Source organism: Phocoena sinus, chromosome 18, assembly GCF_008692025.1.
Source record: "Phocoena sinus isolate mPhoSin1 chromosome 18, mPhoSin1.pri, whole genome shotgun sequence".
NCBI classification, from domain to species: domain Eukaryota; kingdom Metazoa; phylum Chordata; class Mammalia; order Artiodactyla; family Phocoenidae; genus Phocoena; species Phocoena sinus.
The window spans coordinates 67,430,375-67,444,884 of NC_045780.1; the positions used below are offsets into that span (position 1 = coordinate 67,430,375).

Consider the following 14,510-nt stretch of genomic DNA (forward strand, 5'->3'; position numbering starts at 1 on the left):
AGTTTGTCTTATAAAGTAAGTAGTTTATGGTTAGTTGACATTATTGGATTCCATTATTTTAAGGACATCTGCCTCAATCAGAAAGTGAAGTAAGCTTGGGTGAGTTAGAGTAGTTATGCTCAACCTAGTCAGCCCTCAAACCCCCTTTATAACAAGTATTTTATAACTTTCCATAGTCTTTCTTAAAATGAAATGCATAGTAACAATTCATGTACACATACAAGTTTTTAAAATATCAATGTATGGCCTTAAGTGGATACAAAGAAAAAAATAGAAAGTAATGTCTAATAAAATGGCATGCTTTTCCACATATAAATGCTAGGGCCTGACCGCAACAAAGACATAGTAGACTGGATGATTTCTAAGTGATCTATACAAATGCAGTAGCAAAAAATGTGGACTGATACAGAGGTATCATCGGCGGTTCGAACATCATGATTTCTGTTACTGTTGGTGATTTGAACTGGTGATTTCCAGAAATGGTGAAGTTCTGGACAAAACAAAATATGTATTCCTTCTCAATTTATACAGTATTTACATTTTTTGGGGGGTGGGGACATCATGGTACATTAAAACCAGGCAAAAAATAATTTGTGAGTTAGGTTCTAGGTTCAGATCATTATAAATGAGTTTTTCATTTACGTAAGTGTCTGGCATAGTCATGCAAGATGCATGATAAGAAAGTCAATTGAGTTCTTCGTAAGCATTTGTGTCACAGCTGTAGGACATATAGTACCCCTGGCCTTTGCATTTCCTCAATCTGTGACAACCAAGAAGCACCTCCTGAGAGGAATAGTGCCCCTGCTGAGGACCAGGTTAGAGAGGATTTAGGGGAGCTAAAACTAAAGGTTCATATGTGATAGAGTTATTACCAGAACTTAGTAGAAACTTTTTTCCCCGTGCTAGTAAGCTGAAAAGATAGTTTAGGTCAATGACAAAACATTAACTGATGAAACATTCTATTGTTTTAGTAGTTGATTATCTACAAGTCCTTTTTTTAAATTTTATTTATTTTTGGCTGCCTTGGGTCTTCGTTGCTGCATGCGGGCTTTCTCTAGTTGCAGCGAGCAGGGGCTACTCTTCGTTGTGGTGTGCGGGCTTCTCATTGTGGTGGCTTCTCTTGTTGCAGAGCACGGGCTCTAGGCACACAGGCTCAGTAGTTGTGGCTCACGGGCTTAGTTACTTTGCGGCATGTGGGATCATCCCAGACCAGGGCTCAAACCCACGTCCCTTGCATTGGCAGGTGGATTCTTAACCACTGCGCCACCAGGGAAGTCCCTTATCTACAAGTCTTGAGTTACACACTATTTAAGTCTAATTTCAGATTTTTCTTCCTCTGAATTTAGAATAAGGTAAAATGTTAGCCAGAACTTTTAGGAGTTGTGACTCTGAAATAGGCAAAGGTAGATACAAAATGCATACTTAAATTCCACAGTGACCAAACTTGACATCAAAGAGAAATAAATCGGGTGATATTGGACACTTTAAATGTATCATAGAATCTAGTATTTACTATATGTGTGGGTATTGGAAGGACAGAGAAAAAGGGATTCCTTCTGGTCATGAAAAAATTCTTTGCCAGTCTTAAGTGTTGTGGTTATTATAGTTGCACTGGTTTTAATTTTTACTTAGGTTTAAATCTTTATGTGTTTCTAGTTAACATTAGGCAAAAGGAAAATATATATGTGGTTGTAGGTAGAATATCTGCATAATGTTGATTGCTAAGTTATTACTCAGTGAAAAAGAATACTAGTATTTCTTTGTTGTCTGCCTCTTGATGTTCTGGCCAATGAGGCATCATAAAGTGACTCTTGAACACAGACCTTATTTATTTCACCTTTTCTAGGCTGTAAATGACTCATGCTACCAGAATGATGATTCGGTCCTAAAATCCCTTGTTGAGATTGCGGACACTGTTCCAAAGTATTTACGTCCTCATTTGGAAGCAACTTTACAGCTAAGTCTGAAGGTAAATTAAATACTTAGGTAAATGTTCCGTTTCTTATTTTCCGTGAATAAACTACTAAATGTATACAAGTATGTCTTTTTTTGTAGTTGTGTGGAGACACCAGCCTCAATAATATGCAACGCCAGCTTGCCCTTGAAGTAATTGTGACCCTCTCTGAGACTGCAGCTGCTATGTTAAGAAAACATACCAATATTGTTGCACAGACTAGTAAGTCAAAAGTCTTTAAGTAGTTGGTGTTACGGTGGCAAAATGGTTGGATAAGTTTGCTGAGAGTTGTGCAAGTCTACAGATTCTGTTGGTAGAAGGAATGTCCTTTCAAACTCGGGTGATTCTGGGGAAATGCACTTGTACATTCTTAACTGCATGGACCCAACATGATGGCCGTGCTACAGCACCCTGAAACCTCAGAATAGCAGGCATGACTTATAATACCTGGAAGTAGATCGAAAGATGTACAGGACCTCTATGGGGAAAATTGGATGACGCATTGAAAGACTAATAGCAGAAGCAAATATTAGTCCTCCTCAAATTAACCTAAAAATTCAATACAATTTTAGCCAGAATCCCAATAGAGTTGGTCATGATAAGATTGATTCTAAAATTTGTGTGGAAGAACATAGGGCCTGGAGTAGCCAAGACAATTTTGATGAATAAAGTACAGATCTTGCCTGTCAGCTATGACGATTTAGAGTTTGTTGATGGTGCAGGTAATAGATGAGTTGGATAGAACGAAAGGGTCCAGGAGCAGATCCACTCATATGGAGACAGAATGGACTTAAAAAGGTAATTCATCAAAGGTCGTTGGCACAACTGGTTATTTCTATGGGAAAAACATATCCCAACTTCAAATATTTTATGAAACCCAATTCTCGGTTGATTAAACGTGAAATAATAGATCCATTTTATAAGTAAAGCTTTTAATAGTAGAAAGTGATTTTTTTTTTAAGACTGAGTCAGAAACCATAGATGCAAACATTACTAAATTTGTACTAAAACAATTTTTTGACCATCCAAATACCTCATGAGTGAAATTAAAAGATAAGCCACAGACTGAGAGAAAGTAGTTCATTGCACACACATCAACAAAGTTTTGGTGTCCAGAAAATAGAAGCTGGGAACTTACTGGATTCCATTATTTTAAGGACATCTGCCCCAATCAGAAAGTGAAGTAAGCTTGGGTGAGTTAGAGTAGTTATGCTCAACCTAGTCAGCCCTCTAACCCCCTTTTATAACAAGTATTTTATAACTTTCCATAGTCTTTCTTAAAATGAAATGCATAGTAACAGTTCGCAGTAGAGGAATCTGAAATAGCTATTAAACACTGCTCAGTCTCCATAAATACAGATGTAATTAACTGTCAAATACCAACTGTCAGAAAGTTTGACAATATCAAGTGTTGATGAAGGGTGTGGAGCAGAGAGAACTAACAGGAGCATTTCACACCTTGCACAATATACAGACAGGCCTCCTTTGACCTTCCCATAGGAATCAAGTCTATGCCGCCACTATGGAGAGCAGTTCAGTGGGTTTTAGTAATATTAAAGATACTTGTAACAATTTCATGCCCTGAACTCACACTTGTCAAGGAGATATGTATAAGAATCTCATCAAAGCAAATTTTGTAATAGGAAAAAAATTAGGAACAACTAAAATGTCCACCAACAGGATAGTGTGTTTATATAATGAAATGCTATGAAGTAATGCAAATGAAATCCATGTGTGCTGAGAAAAAAGCAAATTGCCAAAGGATATATATATAGTGATACCATTTATTATATAAAAGTAAAATCTTGGACTAGTACTATATGTTATACATAGAGGAAACTATATAGTTCAAGTGTAAAAACAGTTTGGTAATGAGAAACATTGATTTTATTATGGTGCTTGCTTCTGGTGAGGGAGGAAGAGGATGTAACAGGATTTGGAATATCTGACTTTTATCCTTAATGTTACTACTTAAAAAGAATAAGATCTAAAGCCAGTGTGATAAAAAAGGTAAAAATGTAACAAACCAGATTTGGGGAGAGCAGGCAAATAATTTTTTTGTTTTACTCTTAGAAGCAAAGCAGATCCTTTGTTTTTTACTTCTTAAAGTTGTTAGTACATGGTGATATTGACAAAATTAAAGAGACAGTCTTCGGGTATGAAATAATTATTTTCTTTAGTTCCTCAGATGTTAGCCATGATGGTGGACCTTGAAGAGGATGAGGACTGGGCAAATGCGGACGAACTAGAAGATGATGATTTTGACAGGTAGTCATACAGACTAGAAACCGTGAAGGTTCCTTGACCGGATAGAGCAAGGTCGGGTGGCACTGAGGGCTTAGGGTTACAAGGCCTGTCTCTTCCCCACACTGTATTCCGTAAATCCAAACGTTTAAGTTTGGAATGTCGGACGTTTAGGCTTTCTCCGTTGTGTGTTTTTCTGTACCAAATTTTGTAAATACTTAGCTTTAATAAAGTAGCTATCTTTATTACCCTGTTTTACTCTAAATTTTCTTCAAGAATTTTTTAATAGTATCTTCTAAAATATATATAAAGGAGCTTTATTGTGATAAATGCCTTTATATGCATAGGCCTTAACTTAGAATAGTGTTTTCCCCAAATAATGCAATTTATGTTTGGGATAGAGAGGAGGCAATGATGGTGAGATTCATACACTGGGTGACAGTAACACTCAAATGACTATTTTACTTGTTTCAACTTAGTAGGTACCCATGAATACAGATTCCTGTGGAAAAGTCGATCAGAATTTATATTCACTGTGAAGTAGTGATAATGGCTCCTTACATATATGAAACATAGCACTTCAGAGCAGCTATTTTAATTTGATTCTTTCAGTGGTCCTAAAGGGTATAGTATCATATTATAGATGCAGAAATGAAGAGGGAGAATTCAGTGATTTGTCCAGGGTTGTCTAGCCACTCCGTAGACTAGACTTAATACCACTTCCCTCACTCTTCCCAGTGAATCATACTGCCTTACCTCCTTTTCTTAAAAAGAACTGAAATAATTTCCCCAGAAGACTGGTAGTTGGTGTAAGCTACTATAACAGATATTAGATAGAATTAGACATTCGATTTACAGAATATATGGTGTCTTTTTGAAACTTAATCCTATTATTTAAAATGACTGACTTTTGGCCTAAATACTCTTTAGAAGTATGAAAATAATGCTTGACTGGAAATCATCAAATAGGGCTGAAGAGAAGACTGGGCTCCAATCAGGTTTTCTTTCCCTGGTTCAGTTACTGTTATGTGCTGCTACCTGGCTTAATTTGCCCTGTAAAAGGCACTTAACATTTATATGGTGCTATTTTTTTTCTGGACTGAGTGAATAAGATTTTATCTGTGAGTAAATAAGGCGTAAATATATTTTCAAGGTCAGTTTAAGTCTAAGAACCTGTTCTGAAGGTCATAGTTTCATCTTTCTGGTCTTGCCTTCACACAGAACAGTTAAAGATTATGCACATGACAAACTCACTGCTTATCTTGCAGTTCTAAAACAGAATAAATGTGCAAAGGCTTTTATGCCCAAATTTTTCTTCAGTTTTCAGGGAAAAAAACTAGAATTGACTTTCACCAATGCGTAGTTTTTTGCAATGCAAATTGCACCCCTTAAAGATGAATAAGCTCACAGTGAGGAAAAACTCACAGGCTCAGTACCTTTTTCAGTTTTCTGTGTTCTCCCCACTGATAAGTTTGAAGAATATATTTCCAGGAAATGATATACGCAAGGCTCTCCTAAACACTCTGGTTACCCCTCTGAGTCTTGAAAGTGTCAGAAGCTAAGTTTTAACCAGTGAGTGGTGTGTGGGGGGAGAGTAGGAAAAGGCTTGAAAGATCAGATTCAGACATAAGACTTTTTTTTTTTTTTTTTTGCGGTACGCGGGCCTCTCACTGTTGTGGCCTCTCCTGTTGCGGAGCACAGATTCCGGACGTGCAGGCTCAGCGGCCATGGCTCACGGGCCCAGCCGCTCTGCGGCACGTGGGATCTTCCCAGACCGGGGCACAAACCCGTGTCCCCTGCATCGGCAGGCGGACTCTTAACCACTGCGCCACCAGGGAAGCCCCAGACATAAGACTTTTAAACCACAATAAGGCATGATAAAAATTTTATCCCCCCTCTTTTTTAAACTCTAGGGCTTTTTAACCCACAGCTTCACTACATATATTAGAAAGACCACTTGAATTAATTCTTCTTCAGTCTCAGTTTAATAACATGTTTAGAAATATGTCCGTGCAGTGTCCTATTCTTGTGTATTTTGCTTATGTCACGATTATATCATTCTGTTTGTGTGTAGCAATGCGGTCGCTGGTGAGAGTGCTTTAGACCGAATGGCTTGTGGACTTGGTGGAAAGCTCGTCCTGCCGATGATCAAGGAACATATTATGCAGATGCTTCAGAATCGTAAGCTGTTATCTCCTTCAAATGCTAGGATAGTGGAGTGTGGCTTTCCAAATCTTAAACTCCAACAGATGCTTAGACTGTGTCTAAAAGTCAGTCTTTGCCTTTTTATATTCTATGTTTAACCTAATTCTCGTAGTGATAAAATCCTATTCAGTCATCTTTAGAACCACTCAGTCTTAACAGTAAAGAATATTTTTTCCTCAATACTGCAAATATTATTCAATTCTCCTTCCCCAGAATGGGCTACAGTATATGGGAAAAAATTAAAAATTCTAAGGAAAATGGACAGATTTACGCCCTAGCCAGAAATATCTAAATTTGAATTTAAATAAAACACCATTATTTGAATGTTTATGAAGTATGCATGTATTTGATTCACAGTCTTCCTTTGTCTAATATCTTTTATTTTTTTAAAAAATACCTACTTCTAGAGGAGAAGCTACTTCTGTATTTCTCCTTTTATATTCCTAGCAAATATTTGGTCATTTGTTAGCCTTGTACCTGTAATTTGTATCAGTAACAAAAGTTGTTGTTTTTGTCCTTTTAATTACAAAGTTAATGTGCTTGATGTTTTTTTTAAAATTCAGATACAACCGAACGTCCCTTAACTTAGATTCGGGGTGGCCACTGTTAACAGGCCTCTGAGACTTGAGTCTCTGACCTCATTTATGCACATGCACTGTTGTGTTTAACATGAACACAGCATACAGATCCCACGCTTCCGCTCCCCAGTGTGTCCTATCACCACACGATGGCTTCCCTTTCGTTTAACAGCCACGTAGCATTCCACAGTTCCCCATTAAACTGTAATAGTTCTGTTGATAACAAATAATGCTACTGCATACACTCTTCTACAGAGATCCTGGCTCACATGTATGAACATGTGTATCTGTAACATGTATTACAAGAGACAGACTTGAGGGTCAAACCGTTGATTTGGGATCTTAAAGTAGTGAAATGGAGTCAGAATACCAGCTTCTCATGAAAGTGAATTTTTGAGAACTCCAGCCCTTAGCCTTTACCTAGGTCCTCCTTATCCTGTAAGATTCTTACTTATCCTAAGAAGGCATGGTCCAAAACCGTTACCCTTTTGTTATTGTTGTTGTTCTTGTTGTTGTTTTGCGGTACGCGGGCCTCTCACTGTTGTGGCCTCTCCCGTTGCGGAGCACAGGCTCCGGACGCGCAGGCTCAGCGGCCATGGCTCACGGGCCCAGCCGCTCTGCGGCATGTGGGATCCTCCCGGACCGGGGCACGAACCTGTGTTCCCTGCATCGGCAGGCGGACTCTCAACCACTCTCAACCACTGTGACACCAGGGAAGCCCCCCCGTTATCCCTTTTGAATGATGTGATTTTACATCTGGGTCTTGAGTAATAGTTTTTCCTTTTTTTACTCCCTAAATTTTGAGGGGTTTTTCCCCAAACGGATAGAGACAGTCAACATCACAGGTTGCTCAACCTATTAAAGCTACTAGACAGAATCTAGCTTTTCCATTTTTAAGATGAAGAAAGTAAAGCCCAGAGACATGAAAGGTTACACACGGTCACCCAGCTATCAGTGTTTCACCGCTACTTAATGCCATTCTTCAAATATGTTGTGGAACTGCTTGTGATTTGTAGTTAAAGAATTTAAGTGCCTGCTACAGCATAACTAGCTGGCTGCAGAAGCCTTCCCATGTATGGCAATGAACTCTTTTTTTTTTTTTTTTTTTTTTTTGCGGTATGCGGGCCTCTCACTGTTGTGACCTCTCCCGCTGTGGAGCACAGGCTCCGGACGCGCAGGCTCAGCAGCCATGGCTCATGGGCCCAGCCGCTACGCGGCATGTGGGACCTTCCCGGACCAGGGCACGAACCTGCGTCCCCTGCATCGGCAGGCAGACTCTCAACCACTGCGCCACCAGGGAAGCCCTGGCAATGAACTCTTAATAAAGATTTGTTACTGTTAAATGTATGGCTTTGAGCAAGTCTGGACCTTTGTTTCCTTCCTTGTCTGTTAAAAAATTTAAAAAAATAAGAAAGTGGTGCTTGCCCTACACCCACGTTTGGAGTTAGGATCCAAAGGTGTATTTAATACTTCATGTGAAAAGGGCTTTAAAACGATGCATATTTTCCAGTAACTTACTATATACCCCACTTTATTTTAAAAACAGTTTTATTGTTTTTTCTTTAAATAGTAAACACCAATTTTTTTTAAATTTTTTTATTTATTTTATTTATTTATTTTTGGCTTTATTTTATTTATATTTGGGTCTTCGTTGCTGCACGCAGGCTTTCTCTAGTTGTGGTGAGCGGGGGCTACTTGTCGTTGCGGTATGTGGGCTTCTTATTGCGGTGGCTTCTCTTGTTGCAGAGCACAGGCTCTAGGTGCACGGGCTCAGTAGTTGTGGCTCATGGGCTCCAGAGCGCAGGCTCAGTAGTTATGGCACACGGGCTTAGTTGCTCCATGACATGGTGGGATCTTCCTGGACCAGGCCTTGAACCCGTGTCCCTTGCATTGGCAGGCAGATTCTTTTTTTTTTTTCTTTTTAACATCTTTATTAGAGTATAATTGCTTTACAATGGTGTGTCAGTTTCTGCTTTATAACAAAGTGAATCAGTTATACATATACATATGTCCCCATATCTCTTCCCTCTCGCATCTCCCTCCCTCCCACCCTCCCTATCCCACGCCTCTAGGTGGTCACAAAGCACCGAGCTGATCTCCCTGTGCTATGCAGCTGCTTCCCACTAGCTAGCTATTTTATGTTTGATAGTGTATATATGTCCATGCCACTCTCTCACTTTGTCCCAGCTTACCCTTCCCCCTCCCCGTATCCTCAAGTCCATTCTCTAGTAGGTCTGCATCTTTATTCCCGTCTTGCCCCTAGGTTCTTCTGACCATTTTCTTTTCTTTTTTTTTTTTAGATTCCATATATATGTGTTAGCATACGGTATTTGTTTTTCTCTTTCTGACTTACTTCACTCTCTATGACGTCTCTAGGTCCATCCACCTCACTACAAGTAACTCAGTTTCATTCCTTTTTATGGCTGAGTAATATTCCATTGTATATATGTGCCACATCTTCTTTATCCACTCATCTGTTGATGGACACTTAGGTTGCTTCCATGTCCTGGCTATTGTAAATAGAGCTGCAATGAACATTTTGGTACATGACTCTTTTTGAATTATGGTTTTCTCAGGGTATATGCCCAGTAGTGGGATTGCTGGGTGGTATGGTAGTTCTATTTGTATTTTTTTAAGGAACCTCCCTACTGTTCTCCATAGTGGCTGTATCAATTGACATTCCCACCAACAGTGCAAGAGGGTTCCCTTTTCTCCACACCCTCTCCAGCATTTATTGTTTGTAGCTTTTTGATAATGGCCATTCTGACCGGTGTGAGATGATATCTCATTGTAGTTTTGATTTGCATTTCTCTAATGATTAATGATGTTGAGCATTCTTTCATGTGTTTGTTGGCAATCTGTATGTCTTCTTTGGAGAAATGTCTATTTAGGTCTTCTGCCCATTTTTTGATTGGGTTGTTTGTTATTTTGATATTGAGCTGCATGAGTTGCTTGTATGTTTTGGAGATTAATCCTTTATCAGTTGCTTCATTTGCAAATATTTTCTCCCATTCTGAGGGTTGTCTTTTCGTCTTGTTTATGGTTTCCTCTGCTGTGCAAAAGCTTTGAAGTTTCATTAGGTCCCATTTGTTTATTTTTGTTTTTATTTCCATTTCTGTAGGAGGTGGGTCAAAAAGGATCTTGCTGTGATTTATGTCATAGGGTGTTCTGCCTGTGTTTTCTTCTAAGATTTTGATGGTGTCTGGCCTTACATTTAGGTCTTGGCAGGCGGATTCTTAACCACTACGCCACCAGGGAAGCCCCAATTTTTTTTTTAATCTTAAAATTCAAAGGAGGAAAACCATTTTCAAATCCCAGTACCATCCCATTACATTTGCTGAACATACTTCTAGGAACTCTGCACATTGAGAATATATGAGACATAACTTTAAAATGTCTGAACTAAATACAGACATCTTTCTTCACTGTCGTGGCCTCTCCCGTCGCGGAGCACAGGCTCCGGGCGCGCAGGCTCAGCGGCCATGGCTCACGGGCCCAGCCGCTCCGCGGCATGTGGGATCTTCCCGGACCAGGGCACGAACCCGTGTCCCCTGCATCAGCAGGTGGGCTCTCAACCACTGCGCCACCAGGGAAGCCCCCAGACATCTTTCTATTTCAATATTTGTGCATTAAAAGTTTTTTCTTTACTATTTATTTTTGTGTGTTTTTTAAATTTAATTTGTTTGCACTGAGTCTTAGTTGCGGCTTGCTGGCTCCTTAGTCGCGGCTGGCAGGCTCCTTAGTTGTGGCATGCGAACTCTTAGTTGCAGTATGCACGTGAGATCTAGTTCCCTGACTAGGGATCAAACCCAGACCCCCTGCATTGGAAGCGTGCAGTCTTAACCACTGCACCACCAGGGAAGTCCCTTGTGTGTTTTTTAACTGAGTTATAACTGACATAACATTATATTGGTTTCAGATGTGTAGCATAATGATTCAGTATTTGTATACATTGCAAAATGATCATGGCAATAAATCTATTTACTCCTCTTTAAAATAATGTGTCCAGTATACAAGGATTAGTATCAGATATTGGTTTCTTAGGATTATTATTCCTCAGTTGAGAAATTTGGCTTAATGGTATATTGAGTGATTGAAATACAGTTAAAGCATATATATAATAATGTTATCATAAATAATAATAATAAAGTTTTAATGTTTAACAGAAAAAATTAGCAGTTTTTCAGAGGAATGAGTTACAACAGACTTCATCTTTACATGGGTTTTGGGCTCCCCAAAGGAAGGGGAAAATTAAGTCTAATGTCCAATTTAGGATTTTTCTACAACTTAGTTAACCCTTACGCCAGCAGTTCTCAAACTTTCATTCTCAGGATCCTCTTACACTGAGGATCCCAGGGTGCTTTTGTTTTGGGTTTTTTGTTTTTGTTCTTTTGATCTGAACATTTGCTCCCCTTTATAATACGGTGAGAGCGTTTTTTTTTTTATTGGAGTATAGCTGATTTACAATGTTGTGTTAGTTTCAGGTGTACAGCAAAGTGAATCAGTTATACATATACATATATCTACTTTTTCTTAGATTCTTTTGCCATATAGGTCATTACAGAGTGTTGCGCAGAGTTCCCTGTGCTATACATATACAGTACGTTCTCATTGGTTATCTATTTCATATATAGTAGTGTCAATCCCAATCTCCCAATTTGTCCCTCCCTCTACCCACCATATTGCCTTTTAACTTTCAGAGTAGAAATGCTTGTGTGACATAACCACTGTGACAATGAAGTAATCCAGTCGGGCACTTTTTCTATTTTTCTGGTTAATAAACATTTATAAAAGTATTTTGTTACTCTTTTCCAAATAAGGAGAACTTCCTTATACTTCTGACTACCAGAATGACATGTTTGTAGTATCTAATTGCTGTTCCTTCCTGTGTAATTCTGTTCTGTAGCTGACTGGAAGTATCGGCATGCAGGATTAATGGCCTTATCTGCCATTGGGGAAGGATGCCACCAGCAAATGGAAGGAATTCTAAATGAGATAGTAAATTTTGTTTTGCTTTTTCTTCAAGATCCTGTAAGTACCAGTAAATATTTGATTCATAATTATTGCCTTAGTTTCACATGGGACCCTATTGCCTTTACTAATACAAAGGCACCTGTTCCAGCATCCCAGAGTGAGGTATGCAGCCTGTAATGCCGTGGGACAGATGGCTACAGATTTTGCACCTGGTTTCCAAAAGAAATTCCATGAGAAGGTAAGTAATGAGTCTGCAGACACTCAAACTCTAAGAAGAGGGATAGCATTTGAAAATGTCTGTGTGTGTGACTTCATTTCACAGGTGATTGCAGCTCTGCTGCAGACCATGGAAGACCAGGGCAATCAGCGTGTACAGGCCCATGCCGCTGCCGCTCTCATTAACTTCACCGAAGACTGTCCCAAGTCACTACTTATTCCATATTTAGATAATTTGGTGAAACATCTGCATTCCATCATGGTCCTTAAACTTCAAGAGGTAAGTTTCGAGATCTTTAAGCTCCCTATTTATAAAGATTAATTTAATTTGATAGGTAAGACCTGGAGAAAGAGGGACTCTTCAGAATGGCCATAAAGAATAGAAAGTTAGGAGGAAGACATTCCAGGCTGTTCTTAGTATAATTCAGGCTTGACCAGAGAATGGGCCGCTCAGTATTAAACTTGGGAAAGATATGGACTAAAGGTTAGGTAAAAGCAACATGTGAATTGCCTGGAAAACAAGCCAGAGTTATTTTTGAACTCTGTAAATTATTTATGTAAATTTGGAATTACATAAATTAATTGCTGCAAGAAACCATGAAAACGTGATTGTAGGAAAGTAGCACAGCAGCAACATGAGGCATAAACATAAATGGGGGAGATTTAAGGCAAGACCATCATACGATTGTTGTTCAGCGAGCTTGGATGGTAATAGTGGAAATTGGAAGGAAAAGTGATTCTGAAAGATGCTTCTCAGGAAGCATTAGCTGTTTCTCTCTGCCACTTTGAATTTTAAAAGATGAAAGAGAAAGAAGCAAAAAATGTTGACCACTCTCCTAACCTGGGTGAGAGAAATAGAGAATATGTAAAAAAGAATATCCTTTTTGCTTTAAATATGTTGAATTCTTAAAATAAGGCCTGGCCATCCAAATAGAAGACAGTTTATAGTTTCAGCTTAAGTAAGAGGCAACCTAAAAACAAGTGAATGTTGTCAGTGTAGCATCATAAGAGAGAGAAGATTCAGGTAAGAAAGGCAAAGATTGAAGTCCTGTTTGTTGTCAAATATAATGAAAATAAATTTCTATTCTAAAGTGAAATGAATGAAAAGGACGTGCAGAATAAAAGCCATTTAACTATTACATTGAGCAGACATAAAGTTCCTGTCAACTCGCTGTATTAATACTTAGTTTCTACACTTCAGTTCATGCTGAACAGTTGGTAAACCACACCGTGCCTAGCACGGTGTCTCAGAAGAATGTCTCAGAAGGCAAAGAAGGGGCTTTAAAGCAAAGGATGCGTGCTCAGTGTCCAATGACAGCAAACTAAGAACATGATACAGGAACATGTGTGTATCTGAAAACACGCAGAGGTAGACAAGTTGAAGGCAGATCGGTTAGGTTAGTTAAATCAGGAATTGATGGATCAGATGTGACATTACTAGTAGATTTGGGTCAGGGGCTGAAGTGTGAAGGGTGCCTCTGTATAATCCTCCCTCCCCTCATGGGTCCAATGTGTGAGATACAGACTGAAGGAAGGGGTTGCTAAGATGGGCTGGGGAGGAGGTTAAAGTATGTGAGCAAGAGCAGTGCAAAGAGAGTAGCTGAGGAAGAAGGACATTCCAGGGGGATCAGAGGCCAGTCATGACATGAAACACAATGCAGATGCTGAGATGCAAAAGAAGGGAGTAAGCTGACCTTTTAAAGGTGTGTTGTGGCTTGTGGTACAAGGAGAAAGAGCTCTGCCGAGAGCGGCTGTGGTTGACGAGCGGCGTGAGGAACACCTGGAGTAGTCCAGGAGCACCGTGTTAAGGAGAGAACATCACACATAAATACAAAGAGTTCAGCGCCGTTCTTACACTTGCTTTAAGACCTACAGTCTCCAGTGTGGCTGCCGGAGGGTGGGCTCAGCTTGCGGTTTCAGAAAAGCCCTCGGGAACTTTCAGGGAGTGTTTCTTCCATGTTCTCATTTGTGTGGTTGTTGTGTGTCTTCCTTCTAGTTGATTCAGAAAGGCACCAAGTTAGTTTTGGAACAAGTTGTGACGTCTATCGCATCAGTTGCAGATACTGCAGAAGAAAAATTTGTCCCCTACTATGACTTATTTATGCCATCGCTGAAGCACATTGTTGAGAATGCAGTTCAAAAGGAACTCAGGCTTCTCAGAGGAAAAACTATTGAATGCATCAGCCTCATTGGTCTGGCTGTTGGGAAGGAAAAAGTATGTGATTTGTAGTATGTCGAATTTTTTGTTTGAATTTGGCTACGGAGGCACTGAGGGTACCAGAGGGTTTTTTCCTTCTGATAAGTGGTTTTCTGGATACTTGTCTTTTCCCATCATCTTA

General features: G+C 39.4%; 1 protein-coding gene across 1 annotated transcript in view; it reads left to right on the forward strand.

Moving 5' to 3' along the window:
* The window catches only part of IPO5 (importin 5), a 40,803-nt gene that overhangs the window by 12,701 nt on the left and 13,592 nt on the right, over window positions 1-14,510 (forward strand). The window contains exons 7-14 of the mRNA XM_032611364.1: window positions 1,847-1,969; window positions 2,056-2,176; window positions 4,135-4,222; window positions 6,273-6,379; window positions 11,888-12,012; window positions 12,104-12,193; window positions 12,278-12,451; window positions 14,168-14,386. Of these exons, the coding sequence (XP_032467255.1) occupies window positions 1,847-1,969; window positions 2,056-2,176; window positions 4,135-4,222; window positions 6,273-6,379; window positions 11,888-12,012; window positions 12,104-12,193; window positions 12,278-12,451; window positions 14,168-14,386 (1,047 nt within the window). The remainder of the gene's footprint in view (window positions 1-1,846; window positions 1,970-2,055; window positions 2,177-4,134; window positions 4,223-6,272; window positions 6,380-11,887; window positions 12,013-12,103; window positions 12,194-12,277; window positions 12,452-14,167; window positions 14,387-14,510) is intronic.